Source organism: Psittacula echo, assembly GCF_963264785.1.
Source record: "Psittacula echo genome assembly, chromosome: 20".
In the NCBI taxonomy this organism is placed as follows: Eukaryota; Metazoa; Chordata; class Aves; order Psittaciformes; family Psittacidae; genus Psittacula; species Psittacula echo.
In genome coordinates, this window is record NC_137756.1 from 2,799,108 (window position 1) to 2,818,140 (window position 19,033).

The 19,033-nt window shown below is 40.5% G+C and overlaps 1 protein-coding gene across 1 annotated transcript in view; it reads left to right on the forward strand.

The window, feature by feature from the left end:
• Positions 1-1,029: 1,029 nt before the first annotated feature.
• Positions 1,030-19,033, forward strand: part of SPAG16 (sperm associated antigen 16) — a gene marked incomplete at both ends in the record, with an annotated part of 443,494 nt that continues 425,490 nt past the window's right edge. The window contains 3 exons of the mRNA XM_080632060.1: positions 1,030-1,108; positions 13,626-13,708; positions 18,017-18,115. Of these exons, the coding sequence (XP_080488186.1) occupies positions 1,030-1,108; positions 13,626-13,708; positions 18,017-18,115 (261 nt within the window). The remainder of the gene's footprint in view (positions 1,109-13,625; positions 13,709-18,016; positions 18,116-19,033) is intronic.

A 19,033-nucleotide genomic window follows, 5' to 3' on the forward strand; every position in this document is an offset into this window, starting at 1 on the left:
AAGCTGTGGCTGCCCCATCCCTGGCAGTGTTCAAGGCCAGGTTGGACAGAGGGGCTTGGAGCAAGCTGCTCTAGTGGAAGGTGTCCTTGCCTGTGGCAGGGGTTGGAACTGGGTGAGCTTTAAGGTCCCTCCCAACCCAGACCATTCTATGATTCTATGATACTGTGTCAAGGAGACATTAGTGGGAACAGCTGTTGTACCAGTTTATAAATAAATTAATTGCTTACAATTGGGAGTTCTTCAATAAGGACTCTCTTAAATTAATTAGGAATAACTCATCTTCCGATAAACTTCTACAACTCGTTGGTTTACAACTGGCAGCCACTTTGCCTGCTTCGCTGTGCGGGAAGCAGTGGATGCTGCTTGTCCCCCCTAACATACACACAGCCATCTGCAATTCCTCCATTTCGATTAATTGCCAGTGTTTCTCAGTATTGCATTTGCTTTGCAGCTTCAAGGTTTATTCCTCTTGCTGCTGATGGTTCCTATAATGTACACAACAAGGGGCTTCTGAATGTCACTTAAATGCTCTTATAGACGTAGCATCCAAACACCACAGCAGAGGCACAAACACTGTTATAAGCTTCATTTGTAATCTTTAAGGCTTTTCTTTGGCAGTTTATTCTTTCTTGCTGCAGGAAATAAAACATGTTTCCTATCTGCACCGTGATGAAAAAAAGAAGATTTTAGTACTAATTGGATGAAAGGAACAGTGTAAAGCTTAATAGAGGAAATAAATCTGGAAGGGGGAGAGAATTAATGCATAAAAGTCCTGTGGGTCTCCTAAAGAAAGCAAATATTTACCTGCACAGAGTATGGATATTTTGAAGGTATCTTTGCCCAGTAATAAAAATTACATCAGTGCAATGCACTCTTCTATAAATATTTGCACTTCAGATCGTTCTCTGAGGTGGTAACACAGTGGCTTGAGTTATAGTTCCTTAGTTTATTGGTATACGTGTGTTTGCCCTCAGCCAGACTCGTTATTTACTACACCCGGGCTGGGGTGGATGGATGAGCGCTGCAGTGATGCCGACAGTAGATGTCAGCATTGCCATTTACCTAACGGGAGCGGGGGGCCCAGCGGCCCCTCGCCTGCTTTCGGGAGGTAATTTCCATTGGAGGAGCAATTAGTGAAATATTCACATAGAGGAAATGTTAAACTAATAGGCAAGAACCTTTATTTTAGCTATTCTGCAAATTTCGAGGCTTTTTTTTTTAATATTCATGTTAATGTCTTCAGATGGATAAAAATGACAGCTCTTTTTCCGCCAGTTTAATGCTCTGTGGGATAATCTTTTAAGGTTTCTCTTTAAGATTTTCTCATTATATGAGTGTGAGAAAGAGCATATGAGAAATTATTATTTCTTTGCTTGGCTTCTCTTCTCCCTGCTCTCCAGAAGTGAGGGCCTCACCTACAGTGCTGTGCATCCCCCTTACCAGCCTGGGATAGCTTTCCCATAAAATCCTGCACCTTGTAGGAGACTGTGCCTTTTCTTGAATCTCTGATAACCATTGGGTAAAACATCCCCCAGCTCCAAGCCCCCTGCTCGGTTCCCTGCTGGGCTCCGTGTGTACACTGCAGTGCTGTGCAGAGGAACGGGGACAGAGCTCTTCCCTCCTGCCTGGTGCAGATCTATTCTTTGCGTTAGGGTGGCAGCATTGGCCGTGCAATGGGGACTTGCAGCAGTCCCGGCTGGGCTCGCAGGAGCTGTGCATTCTGCATGAGCTATAGGTGCTGAGCTATAAGGGCTACATAAGCAGGGGAGCACAGGGCTGGATGCATGTGGGGACACAAAGTTGTTTGGTTCTGCGAAGCTCCTTCACAGGTGGTGTTTCACCACGCTGAAATGAGAAGTGCTACTCTGACAGCTCTGAGACATTTTGTGGCATGAAGTAGCCCCAGGCAGCCTATATGTGGCCAGCTGGCATTCACCGAGCTGAATTTAAGCCTGGTACTTGACATAGCGAGGACACAGGTGAACATCCAGTGTTCTTGTCCCTGCTGTCCCCTGCCTCTTTCAGCATTTTGGAAAGGGGATAGATGGAGCTTGCAGACAGAATGTTCCCACTGGGGTGGGAGACCCTGTTGCTAATGAAAAGGATTTTCATCCAGAGGGTGAGTCAGAACAAGAGAAACCAATCATCTGCCAATGCTGCATCCCCCCAACCCTTCCTGTGCTCCCCAGGTGCAGGAAGAGAGGAGCCAGGGAAATGGAGGAGAAATGGAGACAGGATATAGCAGCACATTTATTCACATGGGAGGTTTTAAAATGATGATGGAGCGCAATTACTGGTAAAGGTGAGAAAGGATCATTCACCCTGGAAGATTTCTCCCCTCTCAACTTCTACCACAGTCCCACTAGCAGCAAACGTGTTTTTAGGAAGGCATCCCTCTGCTTGTGGGATTTCAGGCTTTTGGATATCTAAAATTAATGCTTTATTGGAGAGACTGACACATCCAAAACCTTGCAGTCTTGCTCCATCAGCCCTCTTGGGATCCTAAAGTAGCATTAAACTATTCTGCCAGAGCCGTGCAGTGCTGTAACACACTTAAAATTTCATTTCAATTTGCACAGGGGGTTGAAAGCCTGGAGCAGCACTGTTCATGAGCACTGCAGTCTCCTTTCTCTTGCCTTACTGGTGGGAAATACCATTTGGAGATTGGCATCATCACCTTGAAAATGTACTCAGCAGCTACAGGTTTTGGAGCAGCTGATGCTTTCTTTTGTACTCCAGACTCACAGAAACCACAACCCTTTGAGTGACATGAGCCTTCAGAGGGTGCAGGCAGGATGAAAACCACAGAGGATCAGAATTTTCCATTATAATTGCACACGACTGTTTGGACTGATCACAGCATCCTTCATTTCTGTGGTAATTACACTGGCCTTGAGCGCCACGTACTGACATCCCAATGTCTTCCTGCTCCTCAGTAACTGCTTCTGGTCAATGCTGACATGAATGAATTAAAAGTTAATAATATTGCCTTCTATTAGGGCAATGGTTGCTGGGCTCCAATTCGATCCTGCCAGCTGAGAGACAGCCTACACAGGTGCTTTCACTTTGAATGTGAGGAGATGACTTAAGGCCCTGGTGAGCAGGTGGAGAGGTAGTTGAAGTGGTAGGTAGTGGTTGTGTATTGAAGAAACGTTTTACTAAGTGTTTTCTAATGGATGCTTTAGGCCTTTTTGTTAACATGATAAGGATTAAGGAAAAAGTTTTAAGATTGAGGGCGTTATTTGGTTTTGCTTTTCTGCAGCAGAAGGAAGAAAGTGTTTGTTTCAATTTGCTTTTATGCTATAAATGGGTCATGGTAGGAAAGGTCTCTTAATAATTAAAAATGTATTTGTAGAGTACATGAAGCCAGCACCAAAATGCTTTAAAATCCCTGTATATTTGTTTATGTTACCCTTGAAGCCTGGGTCCTGAGTTCACCATTGTCCTGAACTTTGCTCATCTCCTTACACAGTAGGTGCAAAATCTAGTTTATCCTTGCTCTAGATGGCTGAAATTAAAAGTCAAGGCACTAGCAAAGATGACAGTACAAGACAGCTGGCAATGGCTCCTGTTCCTTGCTAGTGCTTCTGGTGAGGTCCCCTTGCAAACTGACAGAAGATAGATCTTTGCAAATCATTTTCTAGGCTGCACATGTGTTTAATTAGTCTCCAGTCTGCATAAGGAGCTGCAAGGAGAAAGGTAATTATGTAGGATTCATGCTGTTTTGAGCTCCCATGCTTTGCAATTTTGTTTCCAGTGTTCAATTAAAAGTTAAGCACTTTTTGAGGCTATCCAAGTAGACAGCTATTGATTCTTGATTCTGTAGCAGAAGCCTTTGTTAATAGTTTGTCAGTTTGTAAAGTTGCTGGTTGGGAGAGAAACTGGGTAACATGACATCCTTGGGGAAACACCATAATGAATGCAAGGCATGAGCTACAAGATGGCCTCACACTTAAGGCTCAAATATCTGATCATTTAGATGTGCTTTGCTTCTTTAAAACATTAAAAAATAACTTTCTTTTTTAAGGGAAGGATAAACTGTGATGTGGAGGGAAGATACCTTGCCGGTGTACTAAAGGCTGAGGCAAGGAAAAGGGATTTTTAGGTCTGTCTGTCCTAGGAGCAGGTAACCAGAAGATGAGGGTCCATGGGCTGTTCAAGACACTTAACTATATTGACATGGCACTGGTAAAACAGTGCTTTGTATGGCTGTAGGGTAGTCACCCTGACAGGTCCCTGGGACAGATGAGAAATCCAAGTAAAAGCAGTGCTTGGAGTGTGTGGCTCTGCCTGGCAGGGATCCTGGCTTTGCCACTGATGGTTTTCTGTTAAGGACCAAGTGCTGCAGGAAGGAGGGGGTATCATGTGCCTGAATACACAATTTAACTACCTTAGTAGTAGTAGTTCGGAGGAAAGAAATTTTTTGTTAGATTCACTGTTTCTCCTTCTTCAGTTGTGGACAACATGTGCATGCCCATGGCAGGGGGGTTGGAACTAGATGATTCACACACAAATCGAACTCCCACCCCCCCCACCCCCCCGGATCTTTTCCTTTAACAGATCTTGAATTTTCTCTTTAATAAAGAACCAACCAATACACCATTAGAGGAATTGACACAGTTGGAATATAAATTCCCTGTGCAGAAGTAGATCTTTATGCAGTAATGACTAAGGAGTAAAGAGGATGGTTCAGACAAAGATTATAAATATCCCCATTAAGGACCCTCATTTTCACTGATATAATTACAGAAAAAGCAGGGAACTTTGATGGGCAAAGCCAACAGTTCTCACACATGCTTTTAACATTGATACTGGCACATGGCTTAATGGTCCTCTATGTAAGCAATTCAGATGTGGAAACCCTCTGTTCTAGTTTTTCATATCTGATCCACTGGACACGGTCTGCTCTTCGCAGCAGCTGGGTACAAGCTTTGGTGTTGAAATCAGCTGACCCTGGTCCAAGTTTTGCTTAGCCTTTTCTCCTGGACAGCTTTGAGGAAGATGTAGAAAGCAGTGGCTATGGCCAGGGGAGCAGAGAGGCTGCTACGCAGAGCCCTGCTTCTTCAGGAGGCTCCCCTCGCCCTCCCATGTTGGGGACATAGCCAGAACACGGGGTATGAACCACTTACAACACCAAACTTTTACATCTACAATAGCATAGCTTGCTCAGTCCTCATTAGCTGTAACTAGTGGAAAGATAAAACTGATAGAGTACAGTGAAAGAAACAGGAAGAAGGCTGTTGGAAAAAAAAATGGCATAGTGTTGGAAAATAGCATAGTAGATGAAACAGATTTATGGTACAGCAGTGTATGATGAATTGACATGGTCTGGATAACTGTGGTAAACAAAGTTGTATTCTAACAACTGGTGGCTCTATGAAATTACATTTGCAATGAAAGTTTATCATGCTTGATAACTCCAAGGCACACTAAGCTGTCAAGCTGGTATCTAGATTTACATACACAGGCATGGAGGCTTCGGCTGACTTGACAAACTCCATCTAATGAAACCTGGACCTAGAGCTGGTTTCCAGCTTTTGGTGCCAGTTCAGACTGGACTTTCAGAATGAAGTTTTTGGTCTGTGTGTACCCGTACTGCTGTCATACCCAGACATCAATTTCATCAGTGCTTTCTCAAAGCTGAGAATCATGGCTGCTTGTTAAAATAAATCTACAATAATGGTAGTGTTAATCAAATGTTAATTGAGACATGTTCTGTGTGATAATGAAACAGGCAAAGTGCTTTAATGGTCACAATACTTTTCATGTATGGACTGCACTCTGCACTTGAGGGTATGGGGCAACACCTGAAGTTAGCAAGAGGGCATTCACCTCCACTTTACCAGTGGAGAATGAGAGCACTGACAGGGTTGTAGCTTGAGATGCCTGTGGTCTTTGTTCACTTCAGGTGCCATCATGCTGCAAGCCCAATTTCATGCTGGGAGTCTCGTGGTGGATTCTGGAAACAGAGGCAAGTGACATGTCCAGCCTGAAAATGTTCAATTAAACAATCTAGAGCTGTTTAGAAAAAGAGTTTTCTGTTGTGCCACTTGCTATAAAGTCAAAATCTATAGGGCTATTGTGCCTGCTGTTTTTGTCCACAAAGTTGTTTTTCTTAAAGCAAGTGATCTTGCCTTCTGTGAGAGTGGGAATTACAACTGTAGTCACTTATCATCTGTGCAAAAATAATGATTTTTAGTCCCTGGCTTGTGAAACCTGTAATATTTCCTTCTACTTTAAAAAAAAAAAACGAAACAAAACACTTTATAAAGTGTAGAAAGTGAAACTGCACATCTGTGACGGAAATGTTGAAAGAGATATGTATGGGTTACTCAACCTACCTTCCTTTTCCTTCTGTACTTTGTTTCATTCCCACTATCATATAGACTGGAATATAAGGAGCTATGCTCTGATGTGGGGTTTGAATTGATTCTGGCCTGTGAAAGAGCAGTAGACACGGAACTGCGCTTTGCCAAGCAGGTAGTGAACAGTTAAACCAGAACAGAATAATTTTTAAGAGTTTTTATACAGAGTGCAGCAAGGCAAGCTGTGGATTTTTAAGGGAGCAGATAGTCAGACAGCTGGTCACGCTGGCCTATGAAAAGACTTCTATTATGTCCCAGGAAAGTACGAATACATGTTCAGATGTTATTACAGGTGAACTGAGGTGAGGGAATTCTGATTCTTCTCCTCTGAACCAACTGTGTATTTTGAAGGGTCAGAAATGCCTTTACATGGAGTTGTTTTATAGAAGTAAATAACTGGGTTAATTTAAATGGATAATAGATTTTGTACTCCCAAAGCTGCTACAGCATAACTTCTACTGGAATAAACTACTGTCAAAAGTAAGGCTACATTTGTTTTTTGTATTCCTGGCCAGCGATATCAACAGCCCTCAGACTGCCTTGGTAAATGCATGTTTTAGACAGCTAGCTGCCTTAGGATGGTACTATAGCAATCAACACACAGAGCAAGGAACTGCCTCACCTGGTCAAAACACAGCACTGGAAAGTGTTGTATCCAAAATGACATCTTATAGGGGCTTGGGTACCTCATCCTTGACTTCAAAAACTTCTAGTTTCTCAGTTTATCTTACGGATTTGGCTCTAAATTACTGGGAACATACCTGAAATAAAAAGTGGTGTGAGTTATAGTAAGAGTTTATATAAAATTCAGTTTCTTTGTATGAGCTAGCCCATTTAAAACCAGTTTGGGCATATTCAAACTGAATACAGTGTGCCCAAGATTTAGGCATAGTTTAAAAGAAGCTGAATTACCAATATTTGCTCATTCTATTCGATGCCAAAATGAGCAAATGACTTGATAACCAAAGTAATAGCTGTGCATAAGCAATACGAAGGTAAAAGCCAAGAACTTACACATCGTTTTTTCAGACTTTTAATTTTGTGGTACTTCAATATTTAAACAAAATATTACATAAACCACAAAGCAGAGCTTTGACATTTAAGTATAGGATATCAATACTGTACTACTGCTTTCATTGGCCATACATGAAAATGAAAACCATAAAATGCTTCATTCACATCACAAATGGCCATCAGTACTAGATATGGAAGACTTTTTTTTGTAAAAAGAAAAAAAATCACCTTTATCCAAAATGTGGGATTTTTACAAAACTGTTCTCGAAGTCCTATATCTCTGTTGATAATAACAAAGCAAGAAGATGAATGTAAAGACTGGGCATTAATACCCAGCAACAAGCGTGCATTGCCACCCTCAGCTGAATGAAGACAGATTAGAAGTGGATGACTTGATTTCTAATTATTCATATCTTTACACTCCGTGTGTGAGAAAATTACACTGCACTAAGAAGAAACAATAATAGAGAGGAAGCTGAAATTCCATGCCCAGTCTTGATCAATAAAAATGGCTTTAAGCAGTAGGTGAAAGGCTCACCTAAACATTCTAGTAGCAAATGTTGCTTTTGGCTACAAATCCCCTGCTAGTCCTTGCCCATCTTGCACCAAATTCTGTGACCTCTCACAAGATTAATTTTTTTTTTTACTAAGTTCCTGCTTGCTTTCTTAGAACAGGAATACACAATGTCTTCTAGGGGTAGCTCTGAAAATACACGTGCTGAAGAGATATCCAAGGATTGTCAAACTTGGTGAAAACACACATGAAATGGTCAGATTTCAAGTGAGGTTGGCCAGAATAGGGAAAACCCAAGTGAAAAGGAAGCAACGAGTCCATGTAGGGAAAGCAGCAAAGAACAGGAAAACGTGTTTTGCGGCAACAACAGTGAAAAGACAGCACAAAAGGCTTGGCTTATCTGATTAACCTGGTCTAGTGGAAGGTGTCCCTGCTTGTGGCAGGAGGGTTGGAACTGGATGAGCTTTAAGATCCCTTTCAACCCAAACCAGTCTGACACACGTAAGAGAGGACTGGGTACAGGGAGAAAACTTAATTTTATTGAAGGACTCCACAGTATCAAATACTTTTTTTTTTTCTAGATATATTCCTTTTTGTATATTTTTAATCTGATTTTGACAGAATTTGGTTGTGTTGGGTCTTAATAAGTGTACATACTCTCAAAATTGAGCAGGAAACCAGCTCAAATTATTCTGGCACATTCTAATTAGTATGAGATTCAGATTTCCAATGGGAAGATGCATTCCCTGGGTAACAAGCAGTGCATTACTTGGAAGCATGGTAAAATAAACAAATGTAATTTCTGCTAGCTTTTCCATTGCTTGTCTTTTAGTTTGCATGTTTTCTGACATGATGGCATCTCAATTCTTGCCTCTATAACTAAGCACAGATTAGGATAATACAGCACTTTGCTTTCTCTGGCCTTTTGTGTAAGGATGATGGCTTTCCTTTTTACAACTGTCACATGGTGAATTTTTTTTAGCTTGTAGTATTTGTGACCAATGCTGCCTAAATTTGAAAAGCATATTAACTAAACTTAATTTCAAAGAGAAGATATGAAATGAAAAGCCTGTAATTATCAGGAACAGATGATCATTAGTTCCTATATGCTGCATAAATAACTTGGTGTTCATAAAACTGGATCTTAGAGAGAACATGGGTCACTTAGACTTCTAAAACAAAAAGTGATGTCACCTCTCAGAACAACTTATTCTTCTCTGTGATGCAGAAATACTCTGAAATTTAGTTCAGGGAGAGTCAAAATGTATCATCTGTTCAATGCTCCTGAGAATTTACAAATTTACAGTGGAAGATGGGAGGGCTACAGTTGTTGGAAACAGCAGAATTGCTGTGGATAGAATAGCTCTATTATATATTAGAATGTACAGACTAGGCTATGTACATTAAAATTACAGTGTCTGCAGTGGGAAACCTGCACTTTACACTACCGTGCCCTGTAAAACCTGTGCTATGTGTTATCACCTTGTACCAATGTCACTCTGCATTATTGACAAAATACTTGATGGTTCACTCCGACATTTTTCTGCGAGTGCAGTCAAACCTCTTCATACTGCTGTCTGCACTCATATCATTGGATTTGGAGCACAGCATTGCCTCATTCTGTCCTGTGAAACAGCTGCGTAATTGAAGCCAGGCTAAATTTTAGCAATTTATCACAGAAAACCAGCTTTTGGACTAGGTCATTAAATAATACAATTAGTATTTCAGCTAATGCTAGTTATGCTTTCAATAAAATACTTTCTTCTGGAAAGACAAAAAAGTACAGCATTTATTAACTTCACCTTAACTCTGAATGCAAAGTCTCTAGAATTTTAGTATTGCTTTTCCTAGCATTCACACCTCCCAAAGCCCCCCCCCCCCCAAAAAAAAAGCCTCTGCCCAAAAACCTGCCTTTTTTTCTGTCCAGATTAGCTTTTTCAGGTTTAAATTATTTGAGAATCATATGAGCACCGGCACAGGAGCAAGGAAAGAGGCAGAAATGCACAGCAGGAGGTAGATCAGAAAATATATTGATTTAAGCTGTCATGAGATCATATTTACTGACAATCCTACTCCGTTATTTAAAGTACCCCCTACTGCTACATTTAAAGCCCAGCAAGGTTACTATGGCCTCTAAGCTTTGCAAATGTGACCTTTATAAATATGAACACTTTGCATCACAGGAATTGCCCTGTACTTCATACTGTAGTTACAGTGTACTTGACAATCCTTACCTTTTTAGATGAAACTTGTTAAAGCACCATTTTTTTGAGACTGTTGTGTGTAATAATCAATTCCCTTAATTTGCTTCCTTTGTTAAAAATACCTCTGGCATGCACTATTACAGGGGGGAAAATTCCTGTTCCTGTAATTTTGGGAAGGTGAATGTTCCCCACCTGCAATACCCTGTGTGTGGAATGACAGCAGTTAAAGAAACTTCCCTTGTAAGCTTTTTTCATTTCAGAGTCTATGTTGCAAGTGTACTTGATATGATTCTCAGCGTAACTGTTAGCCAGATTCTGCATGTTACTCTGCTGTTGTACAAGCAGCTGCCAGATGGCAATACCGAGAAAATACACTTAATGTCAGTCACCTAACTGGAAGCCAGATGGCACAGCAGAAGTTGGAACACGATGTTTGCCAACTCATTCTGGCTTCCAGCTGTGGTCCCTTGCTTCACCATGACCATGCAGATTAACAGCCTCTTGACTGTCACCATGATACTGCCTTTACAGTGTTCCTCGCAATGCTATGTGCTCATTCAAAAAGCTGAACTGATGACATTCCCTCGTACCTTCTCCCCCCAAACTGTGCTGAAGAACAATCAGAAATGGGTGTGTAAAAGTCAGTGGAGCAGAAAATTCTTTGGCTGCTTACGTTGTGATGAAGTGCATAAACTGCACCTTTGGGACATCTTCCTTCAGTGGAGGGAAAGTCACTGCAAGTAGCTTGCATAGGTGGTTTTTTTTAACTCATCAGAATTGTGGTCAGTTTGCTTGCTGAATTCAGTAGGAGGGAATATTTTGCTCTGAGGATAGTCTCACTGTCCTTCAGTTGGTGGTGTAGAGCTGGAAGAGTATCTGGCCCCTCAGGCTTGGGAGCAAGTACAACATTTCCAGAGCATTCCAGTTTACCCAGTTTTCATGAATGATCTTTTTCAAACACTAACTTGTCTGGCTGATATATCTGCGGAAGTGTATGGCTTCATCTTGCTGTGTGAGAAAAGCAAACAGCCTGTCTAATGAAATGCTCAAGCTATAGCATATGCTGCTTGTGTGTTTTTCTGATGAGAAATTATGTGATATAGTAACAACATTGGTTATTGCCATTTGGGAGATGATGATAATTTATATCTCAAGACTGTTATGAGGCTATAAAGCAGGGTGAATTGGGTGTTTTGACTTCAGCTTAGCAATAACCAAATATAATGTATTCATGGTAGGTGGCTTTCAACAAGGTAGAGAGAAACAAGCTGGCTTGTTATGCCTTTTGAAGGAAAATTATTGTACTATCAGGTCACTTATAGTCACAATGGGATGACACATAGTTTAGAAGTTGCCAACTAAACACTGTTTCCAAACAAAGCTTTAAACCTTTAGAAAGTAACAATCACGGACTGATTCTTCTTGAAAAGTAAACAAGTAAACTCTATGGGTCCTTTAGGATACTGGGAAGTCTCCACATTGGTAGGACTGGTTATCTTCTCATTTCAACTATTTTTCATACACAGTGCTATTGCAACGACCTCATCTGGCTGTTTTGAAAAGGCAAGCCACAGGACATTCTGAACTGGCTAAAGCCTGTATGTGGAATGTATCTTTTATAAAGAACTCTGTCATTGCCGAAATCCTCCAGGAACAGTTTCCATTATACTTGAAAAATCAGTCAAATAGTTACTCATTAAAAATTTGCTCTTTTAGTTGTAATTTATTTTAATTCTTGATGTGATTGCGTGTTTGTATCTTTGCATAGCCTTTCTTACCAAACATATTACCCGTGCACTTTGATCAAGCTGTTTAACTATTCCTTTAATAAACCAAGAAGACTTAGTTCCTTTTGTCCTTCATTATTAATTCTTTTCCAATCTTAATCTTCCCTTGAGCATTTCTGTGAGCCCTATTTAAGCTTTCATCAGCCTTCTTCAATTGTGGATACCATACATTTCCATATTTTAGTGAGACAGAAGCCCTGTGAAAGATTTGTAGGGAGAAGTTAGGCTTGTAGAGTCAGAGAAAACTGTAACAAGTAGAGAAGGATGAGAAGGGTACTGCTTAGCCTTTTGTTTGTTCTACTCTGTGTAAAGGCTAACAGCAAACCTGTTGCTGAGAGGAGTGGTCTTAACTTATGACATCAATCAGCCCTGCTCCACTGTATGACATTAAGTACAGATGTACTTATTCTGTGTTTGTTGTGAATTGGGTGCTACTTGAAAGAGAAGAACGCTTTCACCTGGAGCCATCCCAACTGCATTATGACCCTTTTTAATCCTGCAGTTTTGGAAATACTGACCCATGGGTGTCCTGCTTTACGATGTTACTTCTGCTTATTCTTAGTTATTTCTTCTGAGATTCTCAGCTGGAGTTCAGGACTGCTCTACTTGGTTGGATATGGATGAAAGAATGTTGTTCCAGTCACATCACTTTAACTCTGAAGGAAAAAAAAACCCAAACCTGTAAGACAAAAAGAAAGGTATGTCAGCCCCTGCCCTCTGTCTCATGAACCCAGATGAGTTCAAGCCCTGCCATGTATCAAACTCAACCCAGTAATGAGGCCGACATGAGAACATCTGTGAAGGAATACAACCGTTCTCCTTGCCTTAGGAGTGTTGTGAAGATCTTGTGCCAACATATTCTTTTATTATAACCTGGAGACTTTGACACTGCCAAAGTACTCATTTCTCACTGATGTCATTCCTCTCCCATTGTAGACTTAATCCTGTGTGACAATTTCTGGAAAGGAAATGCTAAAATACTACTCTCATGGCTAACAGGCCTTCTTTTGCAGGACTGCATCCTGTTCTTTCAGACTCAGGGCTGAATTAAATTATATAATGCAATTTCACTCACTCTATCTTCAGACTGCATTTCAACTGTTATTTTTAAGCTTGCAAGCAAAACTGGCACCTTTTTCTTTTTTTAGCCTAGCCATTAACACTTCATTATTACTAATTTTTTTTTTTTTTCTGAGACTTTTGGCAATTACTTTCAGTTACCGAGCACCAATTCCTGAATTCCTATTGCATGCAACCCCTATTAACTCATTGGAAATTTAGGACTGGGACCTCTTAAGTTTATTTCAAAATAAAAGGAAAAAAGAGCAGAAAATTTCTTGTTGAATCCTGCACCCTTATCTCAAACTCCTATGCTATTCCCCACAATAAATAATATACTTGTTGCCTCAACTTTTGCCTGGGAAAACTCTTGCCCTTAATCAAACTTGAACATACTGCAGGAACTTAATTTAAGGAGTCCCGAACGGCTGCACACAGGTAAACCAGCAAACCCCCGTTCTGGCTACAAAACATTTCCTCTAAATAAGAAATTAGTCCCTTCATATGAAACAACTTTTTCCTCCCTTCTGTTGTTTTCCTTCTGCATAAGAAAACGCAGTGTACCCTGCTCAGAAAGGCCTCAGCAGACAGCGGTAGCACACTGAAGGGACACTGAAATCAACCCCAACTTCTCCAGCAACCACTCTGGAAACTTCCCGAAATCTCCTCGCGGTCCCACCAGGCCGCTCCCTCAGCAGTAAAAGGCGTGAGGAGCTTCACCTCGACTCGCACCCGGCACCTGTTGAGACCTGCAGGCGCCAGAAGGTGAAGTGTGACTAACGCCCAGCGGAACTACGCTAATTGGAATGGCGGCCAGGGTCTGCTCCCGCCTATCCCACCGCCCCGGGGGCTCGCTGTGGGGCGGGTGCTTCTTCTCGCGAGAGGTCGCCCCGGCAACGGCACAACGCGGAGGCGGCGGCCATGGAGGAGGCTGCGGGCTCTGAGGTGTCTTTCTGCCTGCAAAGTATCCTTCCTCCTCAGGAGTGCTTTCCTCCTTCTCCTCGCCCACGGCGGGCGGCTAGAGGGTGCAGGGCACCTCGAGGTCCTGCTGGTTTCCCACCTCAGGGAGGGGAGCGGTGCGGGCGGGCCCGTCTCCTCAGCGTATGGCTGAGGCGGGGGGATCCTTGGGCTACAGGTTGCGGGCTGTTGGCAGGGCGAGGGCAGGGAGCCGTGCCTGGCTCCGCGCTGAGAGCCGTGTTGTTTAACTGATTAAGGGGAGAAAAAAGTCATAAAAGCCCACTTGCTGTTGATTCTTTTTGTGAGTTCTAGCCCCTGGGGGCTAGAAAGGGACAATGGGGGTATTTCCTGTGAAGAAGACTAGAGTTTTGCTCGCTCTAGCGTGGTGGTTGCTTTCGTTGCTGATGGTAAGAGTCCCTTAGTGATCCTCAGGAAAAGTGAGGTGACTTTAATCCTCCCCTGCTGATGGGCCACTCTAAGCATGAGGTAAACGTCTGAAATTGAAGAACCTTGTGTTACTTGTTGATCAGTAAATGCAATTTGTCTGCAGAGGAGTGACAAGACTTGTTACCAAGGCTCACAGTCCCAGTGTGCTGTGGAAGTGCTCCTTTAGTTTCCCAGTGCCTTCCACACCTAGTTACTGGCTAGATATTCATGGTTTTGTTTAGTAATGTGTTGCACAAAGTGATAATGATACAATAACCTAGACCTAATTTTATTTGTTGTAGCTTTTAGAGGGGAAACCCCCCAACCCTCAGTTTGACTTTTTTTTACAGTTGAGTTGTAGCAAATACTGTTAGTTTATGGCTTTTGAAAGTGTAATTTTTGGTCAGATGACCTAAATTCTAGTTTTGTCGCTAGGTCAGACTAGCTCTGTCTGGTCTCTTGTAGCTGTGAGCTGCCAAATCAAAAAGGTCTTTCAATCATTGTTTTAGATGCCAAACAGGATCTTAGTTTTTCCTGCCTTGTGAGAATTAAGATGTGAATATAAGAGAATCTAAAAAAAAAACCAACAACCCAAAACCAAGGATTATCCTTTAGGAGCTTGTGCCTCAGTTCCTGCTTTCTTGAAACTGCAGAGCTGTTTTCACACTGTGGTGTGCTTAAATCACTGCATCAGGATGTGTATAAAAAAAGACCATGTTTGGGAAAACACAGTAGCTTAAAATCAATTCCTGTTTTATTGTGCACTAGGCTATGGATTTTTTTGGGAAAAAGAAAAAGACAAAGAAATGGATGATTTTAAGTAACACTTCAGTCTGTGCGTGGTGTTTGCAGTGACATGTTAATTAGACAGTAGTGGATTGCAAGGACAATCAGGTCACAGAAAATTCAGGAAAAAGCAGTGTTTGAAAGTAGTTTACTTACCAAGTGCTGCGGTGATGTTTCTTACTGCAGTGGAAGATTTGATAAATGCAGAAAGAAGTTGAGATGGGGGTGGGGGATCATACAAAAGATAGCTTTAGAAAAATAGACTCTGTTCAAATCACTAGAAGTGTGGAAAAATTGCTGGGTACAGGATTTTAAAGTTGATAAATACTCTGCTGGAAAGTAATGAAGAGGCTTAAAGGTTCCAGAGAAGTACCCAGATACTTAGTTCATGCATAGAATTACTACATATGTGTGGGAATTGTCCCCTGCTTCATAGAAAAAATGTTATACCCAAATACTCACGCTCTACAGACATTGCCACTCTTTTAAAAGTCCATTCTTTAAAGAGAAATTTGTAATTAGCTAGCTAGTGCTAGGATGTCTTGATCTAGTTTTAAAAGGGGGTCTTAGAACATTAACGCTAACTAGTCAGTCAGTACTACTGTCTTCAATTGTGACTTACCTGCTGCAAGCATTCTTCTTGCTTTTTCAAATGATAAAGGTAACCTGTTCCTACTGCTCTGCACCTGTACCTTGCTGCTGTTCCCTTTTTCTTATGTAATCAGCAGTTCAGATGAACTTTCCTCTGAGCTGAAGGAACAAAGTCCAGGAATCAAGAACGCTTCTATTAGGATGTGGCCAAACACTGATGTGAGAACCTGTTGGGAGGCAGACAATTGAAAGCTGGCCCAGTGGTTGGGTCCCTGCATCACCTCTTGAAAGTCATATCTCAACATGAGCTATTTTCATCTTGGTTCTCTTTGCTTCCCTTGGTGGATCCACATGTTGTCCATGCTGAGAGAAGATACATTTGTTGAACTGTGCAATTTCTTTGCCCTCGCTTTAATGTCAGAAGAATAAATGCAGCTTTCTTCTGGTGTGGTAGAAAACAGATTTAGGCCTAATAGTTTGGGGATTCCTTCCTTTTTTTCCCTTCCTTATGAAAGAAAGTACAGTAAACATTTTTTAAAAAGGAGTTTCTGCATAGTTCAGGTTTTAGAAGTAGACATTGTAAGAATCAGTCAAGCTAGAAAATGGAGCTTTTGTAGAGAGTGAAATTAGGGATGCAGACAGGTGGTAACTTAAGTCCTAAGTTGCACATCTGCAGTCTCTGATGCAGGAGGTTGGGAAGTAAATTTGGGGGGTACATGTATTACAGGCATTTGCTTTCTTGTACTAAGCCTAGACAGGAGATTCTAAGTGTTCAGGGCAGTTTCCTATTTCTGTATGCAATTTTTACAGTAAATGTGTAGTGTTTCTGTGCAGTTGGAGGTAAACAGATGTGCTTTGACTTGATTACTGAAAATTATACCTTTAGTCATTCAATGACTTCCGTATTTGTGTTGTTTTTTTTTTTTTTCCTGTTGTTTGCAAGAGCAAATGGCATCTCTCCATCTTTTATCTCAAACCCTAAAAAACATCTCTAAAAACCAAATGGTATTTGTCCTTTTTCTGGAACATGATCTTCAGCTGTTACCCTTCCAGATGGTTACAACTTAACTGATGGTGGGGTCTTGAATGCAGATGATACTTTTACATATGTATTACACTGTGAGAGATGTAGGAAAAGGCCTGGTGTTTGGGAGAATAAGTGAGTTTTGGGAAACCTGATGCAAAGCTGGAAAATCATGTATCTTTTATTCTTCTCTGTGTGTGAAGTACTGAATTGCTGGTTTTCTTTTAGTTGAAATTTAATTCTGGTTTATTTACATGGGTCATTTATAGGCTAACTGATTTCCTATGGAAACTCTCAGCAGAGCATCTTGCAAAAAACATTTTAGTTATGCTTTAATGGGCTGTGAGGCTAGTGAATGAAAAAAAAATTTGGGTTTTTAATTTTGCACCATTTGTAGTTACTTGGAATGAAAAATTTGAGTGCAAAACATTTGGAGGAACTGTAGGTAATTGCCAAATGAATTTTTACATTTTGAAAGTTCCTTATCTTTTTCTATTGTAGCTGTGCTGTAATTAAGGCATTTGTATCAGCTGCGGTAAATGGTTCTCTGCTGTTCAGTCCTTGATCTCAGATGTCCATGTTTGAACTTGGACATCTGAATTTGATTAAAAAACCTGCTATTCTCTGAGAGAATTCTCTGTGCACATTGTTTTCACTGGAGGTTGTTCAGTTGAAGGCTGAAAGCCTAGAAGTGTCAAGTCTTGTGTCAGAAAGAACAAGGGGAAAGGTGGTAGAAGCAGATTTATAGATGTTTGCTTTATGATACTTCTTACTTAAAGTTGGAATTCGTCACATGTGTCAGCTGTTCCAGACTTAACAAGAGCTGCAGAATTTACCATAACAGATGACACTAAGGATGATCACCAGTATGAAGAGGTAATTTACTAAATTGATGATCTTCTGATATATATGGTAGACTGTTCATGTTTCATTCTTCTGTTTTACTTCATCAGTCATAAAAAAAGTCCTGGCAGATGACACAAATCTTTTACAAACTGTGGTGATGCTAGGCATATCTTTATTTTCCAAGAGAAGATTTATTGTCAGTTGATTTATGTTTTACTTTGAACATCTGAACATTAAGTATTTTCTTAAAGATACAGGTATTCTTATTTACATCTCAGCCTTTATAATGAATATTTCAGTAATATAAATTGTATTTAAATATGGCAAAATATTATTTTAACAAGAAGGAGATTATTTTCAGTAGTTGTACCGGAAGTGGAAATGGTTGTATTCTGGAAGAAAGAGATATCAAATGTGTTGATACTTCAAACAATTTCATTTAGGTTCCACCAGATGATGAATCCAGTCTTCAAGAAGATGATGAGGATCTGGCAAAGGCTTTGAGGACTATTGAAGAGCAGACTGAAGATGCCCAAATCTTAGTAAGAGCTACCTAAACATCTGTAATTCTGTAGGTATTGATGGCTTAAAATGTACAGATTGTAATTTAATTATGAAATATTTGTGAGGAAAAGATTGTCTCCTTACTTTTTAGAGGTTTCTAGAGGTAAGCATATGCCACAGTGGAAAAGGCAACTTATTTTTCCTGTGTTTCATCATCTAAATTCATGTTCATAAAGGAACCTGATATTGCAGATACATGTAACAAATATATAGGTAGAGTCTTTAAAATATAAAAATTCTGTGGCAGTGTATCAGTATTTTATGGTTTATTTCTTTTTCTGAGTATATTGAATGGGAGTGTGATCCCTGACATAGGAAAGAAACTATGCCTAAGAGTCACAGAAGCTTGTACATTTGAGTACTTTGTGAGAAAAATTATTCATATATTGAAACTAAAGAATGGGCAGTTATACTATGTTAAATCAAAGCGTTAATGAAATGATCAATCATTTCACACCATTCATTTTTGACACTTCTTACACTTACATGTTGGTTTCAGAACAGTCATGTAATAGTTCAGACTTACACAGTGGGATTATTATATTGCATTTTCCAAAATCTTTTACCTGGAGTTACGTGCTTATGACAGTCTAATGGAAAAGTGCTTTTCCCTGCTGTTTCTAATATCACCACTATCTTACAGCCTCATCAGTAAGGTATTGTCATAATCTTTGTTTTGCAAAAGCAAATTGGTAGTAATGCGAAGAGAAAATAACATGAATGATTCTTAACGTCAAAATGGAGGGAAGATGTGCGTTTTCTTTTGCAGTAGTTCAGTACAAAACAGATCAGTTTTGTATTCTAGATGAAACTTTGAGTGAAAACTGACAATACTGGAGTCTCATGTATTATAGCTGAATATAACAAAACAAAAGGGAAGACAGAAATTTTTAAGA